Genomic DNA, 18141 nt, shown 5'->3' on the forward strand with positions numbered 1-18141 from the left:
CAGTTGTTAAAAGGCACGATGCCACTGTATACATTACATGACCAAAAGTATGTGGACACCTGCTCGTTGTTCCATCTCCATTCAAAATCATGGTCATTAATATGGAGTTGGTCCCCCCTTCTATAACAGCCTCCACTCTTCTGGGAATGCTTTCCGCTAGATGTTGGTACATTGCTGCAGGGACCTGCTTCCATTCAGCCACAAGGGCATTATTGAGGCCATGCACTGATATTGGGCGATTAGGCCTGGCTCGCAGTTGGCGTTCCAATTCATCCCTACGGTGTTCGATGGGGTTGAGGTCAGGGCTCTGTGCAGACCAGTCAAGTTCTTCCACACCGATCTCGACAAACCATTTCTGTATGGACCTCGCTTTGTGCACGAGGGCATTGTCATGTTGAAACAGGAAAGGACCTTCCACCAAGTTGGAAGCACAGAATCGTCTAGAATGTTATTTTATGCTGTAGCGTTAAGGTTTCCCTTCACTAGAACTAAGGGGCCTATCCCGAACCATGAAAAACATTATTCCTCCTCCACCAAACTTTACATTTGCACTATGCATTGGGGCAGGTAGTGCTCCCCTGCCATCCGCCAAACCCAGATTTGTCCATCAGACTGCCAGATAGTGAAGCGTGATTCATCACTCAAGAGAACGTGTTTCCACTGCTCCAGAGTCCAATGGAGGCGAGCTTTACACCACTCCAGCCGACGCTTGGCATTGCGCTTGTGTGCGGCTGGTCGGCCACGGAAACGCATTTCATGAAGCTCCCGACGAACAGTTCTTGTGCTGACTTTGCTTCCAGAGGCAGTTTGGAACTCGATAGTGAGTGTTGTAACCGAGGACAGATAATTTTTACGCAATAGGCATTTCAGCACTCTGCGGTCCCATTCTGTGAGCTTGTGTGGCCTACCACTTCGTGGTTGAGCCATTGTTGCTCCTTAACGTTCCCACTTCACAATACCAGCACTTACAGTTGACCGTGGCAACTCTAGCAGGGCAGAAATTTGACGAACTGATTTGTTGGAAAGACACCAATGACGGTGCCATGTTGAAAGTCACTGAGCTCTTCAGTAAGGCCATTCTACTGTCAATCTTTGTCTATGGAGATTGCATGGCTGTGTGCTCAATTTTATACACCTGTCAGCAACAGGTGTGGCTGAAATAGCCGAATCCACTAATTTGAAGGGGTGTCCACATACTTTGGGTATATATAGTGTATGTCGAGGGCTCCCCTATCTGTGGCTGACCTGGGATCAGGCATTTGTCTTGGGGAGTGTTCCCCTGTCAGCGCTCCAGGAGTGACATCACCCTGCTTGCTATTCAGTGACTCAGCACTTGTCGGCCGGCCCAGCGTGGGCTGTGGAGAGGAGGAGGCCGTTGACTGGTCCTGACCCTCGACCAAACCCCTCTCCTCTGGAGGGAAGCCCTGGTTCACAGGCGCACGCGTGGATACACACTCAGATGCACACGAGATGCGCGCACACACAGATGATCAAATGTCAGTCTGGACTGCTTTAGTGACTGCAATACACACACTGATGATCAAATGTCAGTCTGGACTGCTTTAGTGACTGCAATACACACACTGATGATCAAATGTCAGTTGGGACTGCAATGGTGACTGCAATACATTCTATACACACACACACACACACACACACACACAACATGGCTGAGTATCCACCATCTATATTTGCATCTGCTGACTTTCCGTCTATCTGATGTTGAACACAGTTCAGTCATATTGTCTGAGGAACCTTGCGGACCCGTAATCATTCTCATTAGCATCAGACTTTATGACTGGTGTTGCCTAGAGCAACCTGACTTACTCTTCTTTCATCTCCCCTATTTAAAGCAACCACAGAGATTCGCTGCCAGCTTAATGGATGATTAAATGAATCATTAGGCTGTGTTTGAATGAATCTGTGACACCTGAGATGTTTTAAAGATTCTGCAGAGACCCCAATGTTTAACAGGATGCACTTCTCATTAAGGTATGTGATATGTGATAATTGAATGCTAACTGGTTAGTGCTGTTGATTGGGTATAGGCCTAGAGCTTGTCAGCTGTGGTGCCATTTCAATGTAGCGTTGCAGGGGGGATGTGTTGCTATGGGGTCAAGTCAATTCCACTTTCTAAGCTTTTGTTTTGACCTGTTATTGCTCATTTTTAATTTTACCAGAAATATGAAATTTAGCCCTCAAACTGTCATGAGCCAACAGTAATAGCCAGGAAAAGCCAGTCAGGCAGGTTTTTCCCCACGTGTGTGATGAAGCAAGTGTTCCCTCGGCTCTCTTCGGGGTATAGAGGAGGTGTTCCGCTCAGCAGCCATTCGAGCCCAGGCACGAAAAATCAGTGAGCTCATGCCTCAGCACCGCAGCTTGACTGAAATTATACACTTTTGTTTTTGTGAGTGAGTGTGTTGCACACACAGCTGGAGACCCAACAGCTCCTTGGGCAGGAGGAGAGTATGGAGCTCCTGGGTGGTGTTAATTTGGGTTCACTGTAGCAAAACACTGACAAAAAACACGGAGGGACTACCTGAAGTCGTCCAGCACGAAACGCTTCATTTTCCGTAGCAATTTTCTTCTGTTTTGTTCCTGATGAACAAGACCCCGACTTTAACTGCTCTCACAACTGTGGCGAAACACCATGAGCGACATCGGGGGCATTGAGCAAAAAGGGCCTCTCAGTCATACCATAAACAGGCATGTCGTATTTGCATTTACAGTACCATCACATGTAGTTTTCAGCAAGTTCATGCTTGTTTTACTCCGGAGACTGCCACGGCGGGTTCCCCTAACTTCTGTACAGTTCGAAACAAAACCCAATGCTTTAAGGCATTTTGTCACTTCCTCATATTAGGGGTGGGCAACTCCAGTCGTTGGGGGCCGAAGTGGTGTCACTTTTTTCCCCCATCCTTAGAAAACGCAGCTGATTTAAACTAATTGATTTCATTTTTAGTTGATTATTGGAGTCTTGTTTGTTAGCTGGGGCAAAAGTAAAACCAATTAGGCCCATCACCTGAAAGTGTAAAAACGAGAATTAATCTCCAATAGTTTTCATACCGACAGGCCTTCTGTTTTTACACAAATTGAAATCCCTAGCTTGAAAGCGACTGTTTTTCCTGGGAACTGTGCAGTGCAATTTTCAATGAGCTTTACCCCCTCACCATTTGAGTGACAGCTAGCAAGATTCACACACAGCAGAGCAAACTGTATAAATGATGGGTTAAGAAAAAAACACATTGGACCAGAAAAGCGTGAAGCTGCAGCTGCGCATTTAGAATGGTTTGAACTTCTCAACACGAGGTGGAGACAAACTCACCTCACTGGAACGGCTGATTAGCTATCTTCTAAATCGAATTTAAGTAGGACCATCCTGTTACTCTGCTCAAACCATCGTATTACGCTACTCTCATCAACCCATTAGGCTAGACAGCCGTATCGATGGTTCCCTATCTTCAAAGAAGCATCTTCAAGAGCGAATGGAAGGAAAATCAACTCTGTTCAGGATTACAAGACAAGTCACCGTATACCGGACAACTACGAAGAAGGACAACAGTAGAAGAGTTGTTAGAACCATTTCAGACAATCAGATCCTTACAAGCGTGCCTCAAAAAGGCCCAGCCCCCTTTCCAAGGCTGCGTCGGTCACCAAGAGATCCCTGGCGAACAAAAGCATTTCACATAAATACATTCATGATATCTTGCTCAAAGCGGGCGGTGGTTCGTGTGCAAAGTATATGGATGGTTATTGTAGGTGAAAGTAGTTTCTGAATGTGGCAATGTTAAGTGTCTCGTGTCCCTCTCTCTCCCTCTCCATCTCTTCTTTAACAAGCATCCATGCTGTTGTCATTCCGCTAGGGACCTGTTTTCAGCATATTACGTCTCCAGTCAATAACCGGTGCAGCGTGTATGTTTATCCTGTGTACCCATTTTAATTAGCTAGTAAATAAATAATTCAACTAATTTGTGTAGTATTTGTGTAGTAATCATAAGTAAGGCTCAGGTTTTTGCAGATGCAAGGTTATGAATGTTCAGAATGATGATATGATATGAGGTTGTGATTAATAAGTTGACAGTTTATAGATGTGATAGGTAAAGACCTTTTTTTAGAGTTTAATTCGGGAGATGGTAACTCTTTAAAGAACCGCTCTTGTGGTGCCCCAGGTCCTAATGAGTTAATTGTTACATGATTCATTTAATAGGGTAACAACTAAGTCAACAACTAGTTCATTAGAAAAATAACAGACTTCAGATTAATGTTAAAGTCAAGTCACGCCATTTTCGGGGCCCACTTAAGTCTCGTGACCACTACTTTCAGAATTACTGGCTAAAAGTAGTGATCACCGATATGACATTTTTGGCTGCTACCAATATCCAATATTTTCCTTGTCAAAAAAATCTAGTAGCCATTTAAGCATTCTAGTACAGTTAAATTGTTAACACACACACAGACGTAGTGGTCTAAGGCACTACATCTCACTGCAAGAGGCGTCACTGCCATCCCTGGTTCGAATCCAGGCTGTATCACATCCGGCCGTGATTGGGAGTCCCATAGGGCACTGCACAATTGGCCCAGCGTCATCCGGGTTTGGCCGGGGTAGGCCATCATTGTAAATTAGAATTTGTTCTTAACAAACTTGCCTAGTTAAATAAAGGTTACACACACATACAGCACACTGACCAAAAAGTTATTTTGTTGGCATTTAAGTATGTCCCCATTACCAGTAAAACATCATCAAAACCTATTTCTTTCAGTTATTTGCTGTGCTGTTTTGTTGTTCATTTGTTCAGTTGTTTCATTCTCAACCGTGGTTTCTATGAAACTCCGTTTGGGTCTTTGCCACTATTTGACGTGTCAAATAAGCTTGTTGACCAATCAGGACCTGAATATGACTGCACATTCCATAATACATTAATGCGTTAATACATTTTTTACATATTATTACACATTGATTACACTATCACTTGTATTTCATATGTCACAACAATTCATCGATATGTATGCTATGATGCTGGTAAGTTGTCTCGCGCACCTACAGTGCTGGTCATAAAAAAAAGCTAGATAGCTCATGGATGCAATCAATGTTCTTCCCCAAAAACATAGCAAAACGACATAGTCCATTTCAGTAGCTATCGTTAGCTAGCTAACTATATAGCTCGGTGTCATCATCTAAAATAACCCTAATTTATTAGACAGTTCTTATTTTATTAATGGTGGTCGGACCATCTATGTGAAGCTAGCCACAATAAGGATTAGCCACATAAGTGGACTTTGCGGTTAGCCCTCAATATAAAAGTATGTAATTGACAGTGATGCAAATTAATACAATTAGTAGAATTATGCCATCATTGAATAGATCATACTAAATGAGGTTGGAATGTTGTTATATAAAATCGACAAAAGATAATAATTTGACAAATCTGTTGAATTCACACCGGATGTATTATACTTTAGAATTGCATTGGGGGCATACTTATTTCACTGTACAGCCTTACCTATGGATTGTGTATCAATGACATGGGGTATCAGTCTACTCCGTGACACCCAGAGAACATTTGCATCATAACTCTTATTGTGGGACTCTGAAACAACTGTGAATTGAGCCACATTTATTGTCAACCTATGTGTATTGAACACTATTCCCGAGGGAAAACAATACTGCGTGGATGTCTTGGAGTCTGATAACTCTGAGGAGTACGTTGGGAAAAATATATTGGGTATTGAGTAGACTGTTATCCCATTTCATTGATCCCCAATCCTTAGATAAAGCTGTACAGTGCAATATGAATGTCAATACCAACAATTGGCTAACTGGGGAGGTGATTTTACAGAGTCACAGTCCCGCGATAAGAGCTACAACGCTAATATTTGCGTAAACTCTTCAGTTGTGTTCTGTGGGTGTCACCGAGTAGACTGATGCCCCATTTAATTTCTTCACATTCCAACCTTGTTTAACATTACCTAGTCTAAATATGGTATGATTCCAACAATTGTAACCTTCTGCATCACTTTCAAAGAGGTACTTTTATTTTGAAGGCAAACCGCAAATTCCACTATTGTGCCTAATCCTTATTGTGGCTAACTTCACAACACATAACCCGGTGCGGTCGAGCCTCACTAGTCAGATGAAGTTAGCTGGCTACTTATAACTTTAGCTTTGGGCAACAGGGTTAAGTAGTTGACTAGCTATTTATTTTCATGAACTGAAGCTCAATTTCAATAGGCGAACAACAAGTGGCTACCTAGCTAATACTTACTCACAAGGATTCCTAAATCATTGCTAAGAATAGTGAATATTACTGCAGTTTCTACTTGTTATTGTTTTCAGGCTGGTTGTATTGGTGCTAGCTAGGTACCAAGCTAAAGCTAGCTAGCTAGCTATCCCAGAAGTTGCAGTCAAACAAATAATGCTTTATTACCAACGTGGTATTGTAAACACATCGTTCGTGGCCGGTGTTTGCTTGTTTGCAGACTTTTTTTGTACAGCTTTGACAGTGCTACTGATAGTAGTGGTGGCATGTCGCTTGCAGGTGCAAATTCAGAACACACAACATTCTAATAGAACTGTGTTATTTGACATGTAAAATTAAAAGCTTATTTAACATGTCAAATAGTGTTATATGACGTGTATCTTTTTTGACACGCAAAGACCCAAACGGCGTTCGGTGACGCTAATAGCAGTGACACTATTACTGTGTAACTCTGGTAGGGCAACATCTGAACGATAGCGCACTTGGTAACGTTAGTGTGTACCGGTGCTCGACCAGTCGCGAAAGCCAACATCACTCACGACAGAGAACAGTTGATTGTCAAGGGCAATGAATTCCATTATCTGAAAGTGTTTTACTCTTTCAAATGACTGCTCGACTTGTTGACTGCTCAATCCACACAGCAGACATTGTGGGCTAGGTTAGGAATGCTGTGTTGCACGTGTAGAGCAAAATTTTACGTGGCATCATTACTTCATGTACGTTATATACAGTGGGGCAAAAAAGTATTTAGTCAGCCACCAATTGTGCAAGTTCTCCCACTTAAAAAGATGAGTGAGGCCTGTAATTTCCATCATAGGTACACTTCAACCATGACAGACAAAATGAGAAAAAAATATCCTGAAAATCACATTGTAGGATTTTTAATAAATTTATTTGCAAATTATGGTGGAAAATAAGTATTTGGTCACCTACAAACAAGCAAGATTTCTGGCTCTCACAGACCTGTAACTTCTTCTTTAAGAGGCTCCTCTGTCCTCCACTCGTTACCTGTATTAATGGCACCTGTTTGAACTTGTTATCAGTATAAAAGACACCTGTCCACAACCTCAAACAGTCACACTCCAAACTCCACTATGGCCAAGATGAAAGAGCTGTCAAAGGACACCAGAAACAAAATTGTAGACCTGCACCAGGCTGGGAAGACTGAATCTGCAATAGGTAAGCAGCTTGGTTTGAAGAAATCAACTGTGGGGGCAATTATTAGGAAATGGAAGACATACAAGACCACTGATAATCTCCCTCGATCTGGGGCTCCATGCAAGATCTCACCCAGTGGGGTCAAAATGATCACAAGAACGGTGAGCAAAAATCCCAGAACCACACGGGGAGACCTAGTGAATGACCTGCAGAGAGCTGGGACCAAAGTAACAAAGCCTGCCATCAGTAACACACTACTTGGCCAGGGACTCAAATCCTGCAGTGCCAGATGTCTCCCCCTGCTTAAGCCAGTACATGTCCAATTGGTGGGTCTTTCAGCATGACAATGATCCCAAACACACCGCCCGGGCAACGAAGGAGTGGCTTCGAAAGAAGCATTTCAAGGTCCTGGAGTGGCCTAGCCAGTCTCCAGATCTCAACCCCATAGAAAATCTTTGGAGGGAGTTGAAAGTCCGTGTTGCCCAGCAACAGCCCCAAAACATCACTGCTCTAGAGGAGATCTGCATGGAGTGGGCCAAAATACCAGCAACAGTGTGTGAAAACCTTGTGAAGAAAACCTTGTACAGAACACGTTTGACCTCTGTCATTGCCAACAAAGGGTATATAACAAAGTATTGAGATAAACTTTTGTTATTGACTAAATACTTATTTTCCACCATAATTTGCAAATAAATTCATTAAAAATCCTACAATGTGATTTTCTGGATTTTTTTTTCTCATTTTGTCTGTCATATTTGAAGTATACCTATGATGACAATTACAGGCCTCTCTCATATTTTTAAGTGGGAGAACTTGCACAATTGGTGGCTGACTAAATACTTTTTTGCCCCACTGTACAGTGGGGAGAACAAGTATTTGATACACTGATGATTTTGCAGGTTTTCCTACTTACAAAGCATGTAGAGGTCTGTAATTGTTATCATAGGTACACTTCATCTGTGAGAGACGAAATCTAAAACAAAAATCCAGAAAATCACATTGTATGATTTTTAAGTAATTCATTTGCATTTTATTGCATGACATAAGTATTTGATCACCTACCAACCAGTAAGAATTCCGGCTCTCACAGACCTGTTAGTTTTTCTTTAAGAAGCCCTCCTGTTTTCCACTCATTACCTGTATTAACTGCACCTGTTTGAACTCGTTACCTGTTTAAAAGACACCTGTCCACACACTCAATCAAACAGACTCCAACCTCTCCACAATGGCCAGGACCAGAGAGCTGTGTAAGGACATCAGGGATAAAATTGTAGACCTGCACAAGGCTGGGATGGGCTACAGGACAATGGGCAAGCAGCTTGGTGAGAAGGCAACAACTGTTGGCACAATTATTTGAAAATGGAAGAAGTTCAAGATGACGGTCAATCACCCTCGGTCTGGGGCTCCATGCAAGATCTCACCTCGTGGGGCATCATTGATCATGAGGAATGTGAGGGACCAGCCCAGAACTACACGGCAGGACCTTGTCAATAACCTGAAGAGAGCTGGGACCACAGTTTCAAAGAAAACCATTAGTAACACACTACGCTGTCATGGATTACCTTATCCTGCAGCGCACGCAAGGTCCCCCTGCTCAAGCCAGCGCATGTCCAGGCCCGTCTGAAGTTTGCCAATGACCATCTGGATGATCCAATGGAGGAATGGGAGAAGATCATGTGGTCTGATGAGATAAAAATAGAGATTTAATAGAAGGATGAGTACAACCCCAAGAACACCATCCCAACCGTGAAGCATGGAGGTGGAAACATCATTCTTTGGGGATGCTTTTCTGCAAAGGGGACAGGACGACTACACCGTATTGAGGGGAGGATGGATGGGGCCATGTATCGCGAGATCTTGGCCAACAACCTCCTTCCCTCAGTAAGAGTATTGAAGATGGGTCATGGCTGGGTCTTCCAGCATGACATCAACCCGAAACACACAGCCAGGGTAACTAAGGAGTGGCTCCGTAAGAAGCATCTCAAGGTCCTGGAGTGGCCTAGCCAGTCTTCAGACCTGAACCCAATAGAAAATCTTTGGAGGGAGCTGAAAGTCTGTATTGCCCAGCGACAGCCCCGAAACCTGAAGGATCTGGAGAAGGTCTGTATGGAGGAGTGGTCCAAAATCCCTGCTGCAGTTTGTGCAGACCTGGTCAAGAACTACAGGAAACGTATGATCTCTGTAATTGCAAACAAAGGTTTCTGTACCAAATATTAAGTTCTGCTTTTCTGATGTATCAAATACTTATGTCATGCAATCAAATGCAAATTAATTATGTAAAAATCATACAATGTGATTTTCTGGATTTTCGTTTTAGATTCCGTCTCTCACATTTGAAGTGTACCTATGATAAAAAATTACAGACCTCTACATGCTTTGTAAGTAGGAAAACCTGCAAAATCGGCAGTGTATCAAATACTTGTTGTCCCCACTGTAGGTATGCACTTTGACATTGGTTTTTCACATCGGCATTAAACGAGACATCGGGCCAATACCGATGTTGGCATTTTTAGCTAATATCGTCTGATTCCGATATGTTCACCGATATGTCGTGCATCCCTTGCTAAAAGTATACAAAAGTATCAGAGAATCACTTTTTCAAGTTTTAATAGCCCAGCTTCAAATCTTCCCTTCTGATTTTCTACCTTGTTTTTAGAGTGCCCTTTGACCCCGGACACCCCGGCCAGCGAGATAAGGATGTGCACCAGCAGCAGCCGCCTGGCCGCCCTGAAGAAGCAGAACGACATTGAGCTAAAGGTCAAGCAGGGGGCGGAGAACATGATCCAGATGTACTCCAATGGCTCCTCTAAGGTATGCCCTCTAACCTTTTTGACTTTCACAAAGCCATTTTCAGTAGTGAACTCAGGAGACATGTTCATTAGGGCTCTCAACTTTCTTTATTTTTTTTAATGAGTGTCTTATTGGTCAAGTGCAGGTAGTCCCTCCCTGCAGTCTCTTGTTCACTTGACCATTCTTGTAAATAATCAGGTAGGGTTTTTCCAAAGCTTAAGAGACCACAAAAGCCATTATTCAAAAAATTTGAGCTCAGTTGCCACCATTCTAAATATGCAGGAATGCAAACTCGTCACTTTTCAGCAATGTTAGCTATTTTGATCCCAAAATAGGCCATTGTGTAGGTCTGTAAACAAAAAACTTTTGGGTGTGGAGGTCTGACGAAGAGTGTATCCCCCATTGAGCTATAAAAGAGGCGCGAACAGATTGTTTCCCTGTGTAATCACTACTTCCTCTCTTGAAATGAATGACTGAGCACAGAACGCGTCCTACAAATAGAATATCAGAGTTCAGAGTGTAATGCCAGATACAGTGCCTTTAGAATGTATTCACACCCCTTGACTTTTTCCACATTTTGTTATGTAACAAAGTGGGATTTAATTGTCTTTTTTTTTGTCAACAATGTACACCAAATACTCTGTCAAAGTGGAAGAAATTATATATTTTTTTGTATTAATGGAAAATATAACACTATCTTTATTTAGATAAGTATTCAACCCCCCTGAGTCAATATATGTTAGAATCACCTTTGGCAGCGACTACAGCTGCGAGTCTTCCTGGGTAAGACTCTCAGAACTTTGCACACCTGGATTGTACAATATTTGCCCAATTATCCTCAAATTGTCCATTTCTGTCTAGTTGATTGTTGATCATTGCTAGACATTCTTTTTCAAATCTTGCCATAGATTTTCAAGCCAATTTAAGTCAAAACTGTAACTAGGCCACCCAGGAATGTGTTTTAGGTTATTCTCTTGCTGAAAGGTGAATTCGTCTCCCTGTGTCTGTTGGAATGCAGACTGCCCGTGCTTAGCTCTATATGGTTTCTTTTTAACCTCAAAATAAAAACATAACATGATGCAGCCACCAACATTCTTAAAAATATAAAGAGTGGTTACGTGTTGTTTGCCCCAAACATAACGCTTTGTATACTCTCTCTCTCTCACATTTATTTATGTAGCCAACCCTTATGCTGAGGTAGACTACCTAGTTAGTTACCACCAACCCTGCACAAACCCGTGGCTAACTCTGCTGCTCTACTTTGACTTTCTAGTTGTTCTGACCTCTCTACCTCATTCACTGCTGCTCAAACCTTCTTTTTTCCCCCACTGTTTCGGGAGTAGTTCAGAATATCCAGACTCTGACTGAGTGACAAGCGTTTTGCTGAGTGATGACAGTGACATCTAACCGGTGCTGTAGGGGTGGGAAAAGGGGTCAAGGGACGTGAGCGGTCCACTGAGTTGGGATATCTCGACCAGTCACAACAGGCACTCTGTCACTCCAGGGGCTTCTTGCAGTGCCTACTGCCTAGCGCAGTATATAGATTTTATTTATTTTTTATCGTTAAAATGTCAGTATATCTTTTTATACTGCAAAGTGCAAGTGGTGTGTGGTTATGGAAACTCATATTAGACCTGGAAGCCCAGGTCTAATGATGCCACTGGGCCCGCGGGCCACCCCCTTTTGTAGGCCCGCCGATCAATTTCCCCCCCAAAACATTGTATAAAAAATAAGTACTCAGTCCGAGTCTCAACTTACAGTTGAGAGATTTAGAATAGTACAATACACAATGCATCAGCAGTTTCTCTGGTTATGCGTCAATGACAGTCGCTGACAGTCACTCAGTTGGCCCATGTCAGCTAAAACATTTTTGATTGCTAAGTTAGTCTAGCCAGCTATCTAACCTATGTCAGAATTACATGAAATGAGTTATACAATTGCAAAATCCTCTCTCCGCCACATGGAAAAATGTGTAGAATTGCAGCCAACTTGCTTTAAAACAGCAACATTTTCTCTATGTCCATGGCAAAATGTGTAGAATTGCAGGAAATTAACTTAAAACACTTTACTTTCAATTAGAGCCCTCAAAAGGCTACGGCCAGCTCTAACTGCATGTGTGGGTATGGTTGAGGGTACGCAGACCCTCATGATGATTTGAGATGTTTTTGTTGTGGCCGTCACCCCCATCAAAGTTCCCCATCCCTAAAGTTTCGAATTTTGGCAACCCCCGTGCTAAAATCAGCCATAGCTGACCCCTGTGTGAGCTAACCTCTGTATAATAAGGTGTGGAATGTTGGCGACCCCCGGTCAGTGGTCCCCTGCCAGAGCGCTTGTAGAGATTGGCACCATCCTGTGGGAAATAGCAGTGCCTGATGTCAGCCAGGAAATGCCTGTCAGACGGAAGCCTTTCCTGCCCGCTACACCGGCATAGCATGTGCCGCGGCCAGAGGAATTCTGGGTGGAGTTGACTAGTTTACTCCACGGACCAGTGTGTGCATGCTTCGAAGGTCACTGATAACACAATGACATTCTACTATAATCTGTAGTGAATAACTTTTTCCATCCGCACAGTGAAAAATGTTGCTCCAATTAAAGTCGTGATTTGAAGAGAAATGGGCTACTTTTGTACATGTGGAATTTAGGTCAAGTGTGTTGTTATTTTATTCATGTTTTTCCATAAAGCTGTTAGTTACCCTATATGCTAGATGCGGACAGTTAGCCAGTATGCTAGATGTGGACAGTTAGCCAGTATGCTAGATGTGGACAGTATGCTAGATGTGGACCGTTAGCCTGTATGCTAGATGTGGACCATTAGCCTGTATGCTAGATGTGGACCGTTAGCCTGTATGCTAGATGTGGACTGTTAGCCTGTATGCTAGATGTGTATACCTATTAGTGATAGGGTGTGTTTTAATTTTTCTAACAGGACCGGAAATTGTTAGCGACCGCTCAACAGATGCTCCAGGACAGCAAAACAAAGATCGAGTTCATCAGGATGCAGATCCTCAAAGGCAGCCAGGCCAGCGAGTTGAGCTTTGACAACAACGACGTCATGGGTGAGAGAGACACACACACACACACCTGCCTGTGACTCATTGAGTCCTTGGCCTCTCCTGTCCTGTGTAATCCCCTTTGACGCATATGGACACACACACGCACACAGTGTGTATTTGAGAACAACTACATTGTAGTCGAACTACGCAGAATTGCTGATCTACAAATGACCTTCCATCCGAAATAACTGTTCATTATGTGATCAAGATGAGCGATTCTGCTGAAATTGAACGCCGAAAATGTGCTGATAGACTGAACGCCCTCTTTCTCCAGCCAAGCCCATCATCAGCCCGTTGGACCTACGGGTGGAGGAGCTGTGTCACCACGCCAGGATAGAGTCAGCCGTGGCCGAGGGTGCCAAGAATGTCATGAAGCTCCTGGGCTCTGGCAAGGTCACAGAGAAGAGGGCACACTCAGAGGTACAGACCAAAGCCATACTTGAGTAAGAGTGCTGATCTAGGATCCCCCCCCCCGTCTATATAATTATGATCTTAAAGGCTCAACTGATCCTAGGTCAACACTCCTACCCTGGCCCCAAGAACAATTAGACCAAAAAAGGTATTCTGAAGCTATTGCTAAACTGTTAGACAACTCACTGCTCAACAAACTTCTACCCAAAATGGGAGCAAACACTTTCAAATGGCTGGGATGAACTCAAGGATTAAAAATACCTTTTCTGTTTGTTAACGTGTTTTTCCTGGATCATGCTCTGTAAAAACAAGTATGGGAGCACCGTTTCAAAGCTTTCACCCGTTTTGTGCCTACTGAAGATTTTTCTGTTTTGACCTTTGACCTTGCTGTTCTCCCCAGGCCCAGGCCCGCTTCAACGAGTCCAGTCAGAAGCTGGACCTGCTCAAGTACTCCCTGGAGGAGAGGCTGAGCGAGCTGCCCAAAAACCACCCTCGCAGCAGCAGCATAGTGGAGGAGCTGTCCCTCATGGCCTCGCCCACCCTCAGCCCGCGCTCCAGCATCATCTCCACCCAGAACCAGTACAGTACCGTGGCCAAACCCGCCGCGCTCACAGGTAACGGGCCGATATCCCACAGCAGTGGTCACTATTTTCATGCTGTATACCTCTCTGAATTTAGGGTTGAATGTTAACTTGGGACATGCGTGCTTCATTTGACAATAGTGTTAATCATGTATTAATGTCAATGGACGATTTGTGCAAAAAACTTGAGTTGTTCACACGGAGTTCAAGTTCTAGCGTTTTACATACTGGCATCTGGATTTCAGTCTTTTAAAAAAGTATGCCGTTACCAATATATCAGCAGCAGACCTGCCAACCTGCACGCATTTTGCGTACCATGCACACAATTTGAGGTCAAAGCACGCTGGTACGAAAAACAACCCTAAAATAGGCTTCTAGATGGCACATTGTGGTTTTGAAGTTGGTGCTGATCCAATCAGAGGACTTGACTTGACAAAATCTCTAACTCTCCACTCCGGACCAACCCCTGTAGTTGTTGTCCTATCAAAGATAAATTAAGATAGTTCACTCAGGGTTTTTATTGTTGGGGAAAAAAGATGTGCCTGTTTACTTAAGGGGGTGGCTCTCCCATAGACATTAATGCAATAGCAGCTGGGTCTGGTCAAGTTAGTTCATTCCTCATCTGTCTCTGGAACTATTTTCCTCCCTTGAGCTGGTTGGCAGCTCTCTACTTCGTCCGTTGATACCACTGATGTGTGAGGAAAAAGGGGTAGGGAAAGTGGAGAACAAACTGTTTGCCAAATACATTTTCCAAAGTATGCGACTGTCGCGCACATAACCACTAATTTCATAGTTCGCTCTTTAGCTAAGGCGTCATTACAATGAAGGTAGTTAGCTACTGCGTTGTTTAGTCAACTAAGCAAGAGCACTTTCTTGCCTGCACATCCTTTGATCGCCGCAACGGTAGTAGGCGCAAGCGCCTTGACGAGCAAGGGAACGGCGCGATGGTGAGGTAGTTCAGTGCGTATTGCTGCGTGGATGAAACCGACATGGCAGAGAGCTGTTCCACTAATACCATCCTTCACAGAAAGTTATGTTAGACTGTTTAAAGATTAGTAGCCTATGTTAATTAATCCATTCTTAAATCTATTCTTAATCTGTCCTCTTGATGTGGTTGTATGTCAACAGTAGGCTGCTAACGATGTGATAGTAGTCAGTGATGATGACAAGGCATGTTGAATGAATGGCAGCCTAGTAGTCATACCTAACTTGATGGATGAGGTCAGAGATGGAGCTCATATAGGCCTATTTCAGTTGTTTCATATTCCAAATAGCCTACTGTAAACTAGACTACTACATTGCATCCGGTAATTGAATTATTTAGAATTTTCTCCCCAAACACAATTTCAGCAGCCAGTTTACATTTTCACTAGACTACCCACATAAAGACACCTATTCATTAGAATAATCGTTACCCTGAAATGTAACCCCATTGATACCACCTCAATTAAATTAAGGCTCAAACACGAGACTTCTGTGTCGGCTAAATTGTTTGATATAATTTAAGGGTTGACTATCCCCCTCCGGACCTTTCCCCATACCTAGCCTTAGTCCTACATCAGCACCACCTTGTTATAAAATCCTAGGCAGAGCCCTGTTTGTCCATTTTTAAACATATTTTTAGTTAGCTACTGAAAATCAGCCAATTACCAGGTACCCGTCAGTCTAATAGTCTACCATTTCTACAGAGGCCGTCTGCTAACATCATTATCAGGTTAAAAAAATGTGTGTTTGCCTATGATTTGAGCAGTGTGGGTGTCGCACGCACGCTGTCATGGGTGCCGCTGCCTCGCTGAAGTGGTACTCATAAAAATGGTTCTAAGTTGGTAGATCTTGGACAGTATTTCTGTAGTACTGTGCTTTGCCCATCTTCTCAAAATATCTTGTCTTCCCCAGGCACATTAGACGTCAGGCTCATGGGCTGCCAGGACCTGCTTGAGAACGTTCCAGGTCGTTCAAAAGCCGGTTCCGTGCCACTGCCTGGCTGGAGCCCCAGCGAGACCCGCTCCTCCTTCATGAGCCGGGGGAACCGCAACCGAGGCGCCAGTGCACGGAACCTCTCCAAGAGTGAAGATCTCTCTTGTGAGTCTCCTAACACCAGCAGTCTCTCCTACTATCGTTCACTTGACTGCAGTTTGTCGACATAACCAACTTTAGTGGGCAAATGCTCACCTTTGATGGCCACTGGCACCTGGAGAAGTGTGCTCTGAATGGATGAATCCCGGTTTTAACCCTACCGGGTAGATGGCATGTATGGCGTTGAGTGGGTGAACGGTTAGCTGATGTCAACGTTGTGAACAGAGTGCCCCATGGTGGCGGTGGTGTTATGGTATGGGCAGACATAAGCTACGGACAACGAACACAATTGCACTTTATCGATGGCAATTTCAATGCAAAGAGATACCGTGACGAGATCCTGAGGCCCATTGTCGTGCCATTTATCTCATGTTTCAGCATGATAATGCAGAGCCCCATACACAATTCCTGGAAGCTGAAAATGTCCCAGTTCTTCCATGGCCTGCATACTCACCAGACATGTCACCTGTTGAGCATGTTTGGGATGTTCTGGATCGACGTGTACGACAGCGTGTTCCTGTTCCCGCCAATATCCAGAATCTTCCCAGAGCCGTTGAATAGGAGTGGGACAACATTCCACAGGGCACAATCTACAGCCTGATCAACTATATGAAGGAGACGTCACACTGCATGAGGCAAATAGTCACACCAGATACTGACTAGTTTTCTGATCCACACCCCTACTTTAAAAAAAAATGTAATGGTATATTTGACCAACAAATGCATATCTGTATTCCCAGTCATCTGAAATCCATAGATTAGTGACTAATACATGTATTTAAATGTACTGATTTCCTTATATAAACTATCTCAGTAGTTTTTGAAATTGTTGTATGTTTTTAGTCAGTGTTGTTGCTTCTGAAATGGCAAACTATTCCATATATAGTGCACTATTTCTGACCAGGGCCCATGTCATTTGGAACAATGTATGTATGAACAATACTGTAACGTGTCGATTTTTGACTGGAAATGGTATTTCACCTTTGTGTTCCTCTCCAGATGAGATCAGTGCTGTGCTGAAGTTGGACAACACAGTGGTGGGACAGACCAGCTGGAGACCTGTCAGTAACCAGTCGTGGGATCAGAAGTTTACACTGGAGCTAGACAGGGTATGACACACAGACAGACGTACTTTTTCTGTTCTTTTGATTAGTGAATGATGGTATACTTTTGCCTTTTTTAAATACCCTAGTTGTGTGTGTTTTTTTCACTTATTGTGCTTGCTAACTACTATGGGCAAATTTTCTTGATGGAAAAGAGCGCAGATCTGTGTGAAAAAAATATAGCAAAACCTCATCTGGCAGCGCAATTTAAATTTGGGTATTTTCAACAACAATGTGTTTTACGGAGACTACTATTTATGCATTGCTCAGTTCACCCGACGAGTTAACTAATCGCCTTCTACTAATGCACATTGTTGAAGAAAGGTTTAAATTCAATCACGCTGCCACATTCTAATGAGGTTGATGGTATTTGTCTGCACAGATCTATTTGCACCATAAAAATGTCACATTGGTTTTAACCCTGCTTGCATATGCGTGTGCTTAACCTTGTGCGCGTTGTTTGACCTGCAGTCTCGTGAGCTGGAGATCTCGGTGTACTGGAGAGACTGGCGCTCGCTTTGTGCCGTCAAGTTCCTGCGACTTGAGGACTTCCTGGACAACCAGCGTCACGGCATGTGTCTCTACCTCGAGCCCCAGGGAACCCTGTTTGCAGAGGTAGCCCACGTTAACACTACACCAGGGTTGTGTTCAGAGCAGACTGAAACAGGGAGGGACTACCTCTGGACCTGTACAATTAAGAAATGTTCCGTCT

General features: G+C 43.5%; 1 protein-coding gene across 3 annotated transcripts in view; it reads left to right on the top strand.

Moving 5' to 3' along the window:
- LOC112260268 (serine/threonine-protein kinase N2) overlaps positions 1-18141 on the top strand; it is a 48476-nt gene that overhangs the window by 17758 nt on the left and 12577 nt on the right. For all 3 annotated transcript variants that reach the window (XM_024435236.2, XM_024435237.2, XM_024435235.2), the window contains exons 3-9: positions 10072-10226; positions 13132-13261; positions 13533-13678; positions 14070-14283; positions 16147-16332; positions 17326-17435; positions 17901-18044. In XM_024435236.2, coding sequence (XP_024291004.1) covers positions 10072-10226; positions 13132-13261; positions 13533-13678; positions 14070-14283; positions 16147-16332; positions 17326-17435; positions 17901-18044 — 1085 coding nt within the window. The remainder of the gene's footprint in view (positions 1-10071; positions 10227-13131; positions 13262-13532; positions 13679-14069; positions 14284-16146; positions 16333-17325; positions 17436-17900; positions 18045-18141) is intronic.

This window comes from Oncorhynchus tshawytscha, linkage group LG10, assembly GCF_018296145.1.
Source record: "Oncorhynchus tshawytscha isolate Ot180627B linkage group LG10, Otsh_v2.0, whole genome shotgun sequence".
Classification (NCBI taxonomy): Eukaryota; Metazoa; Chordata; class Actinopteri; order Salmoniformes; family Salmonidae; genus Oncorhynchus; species Oncorhynchus tshawytscha.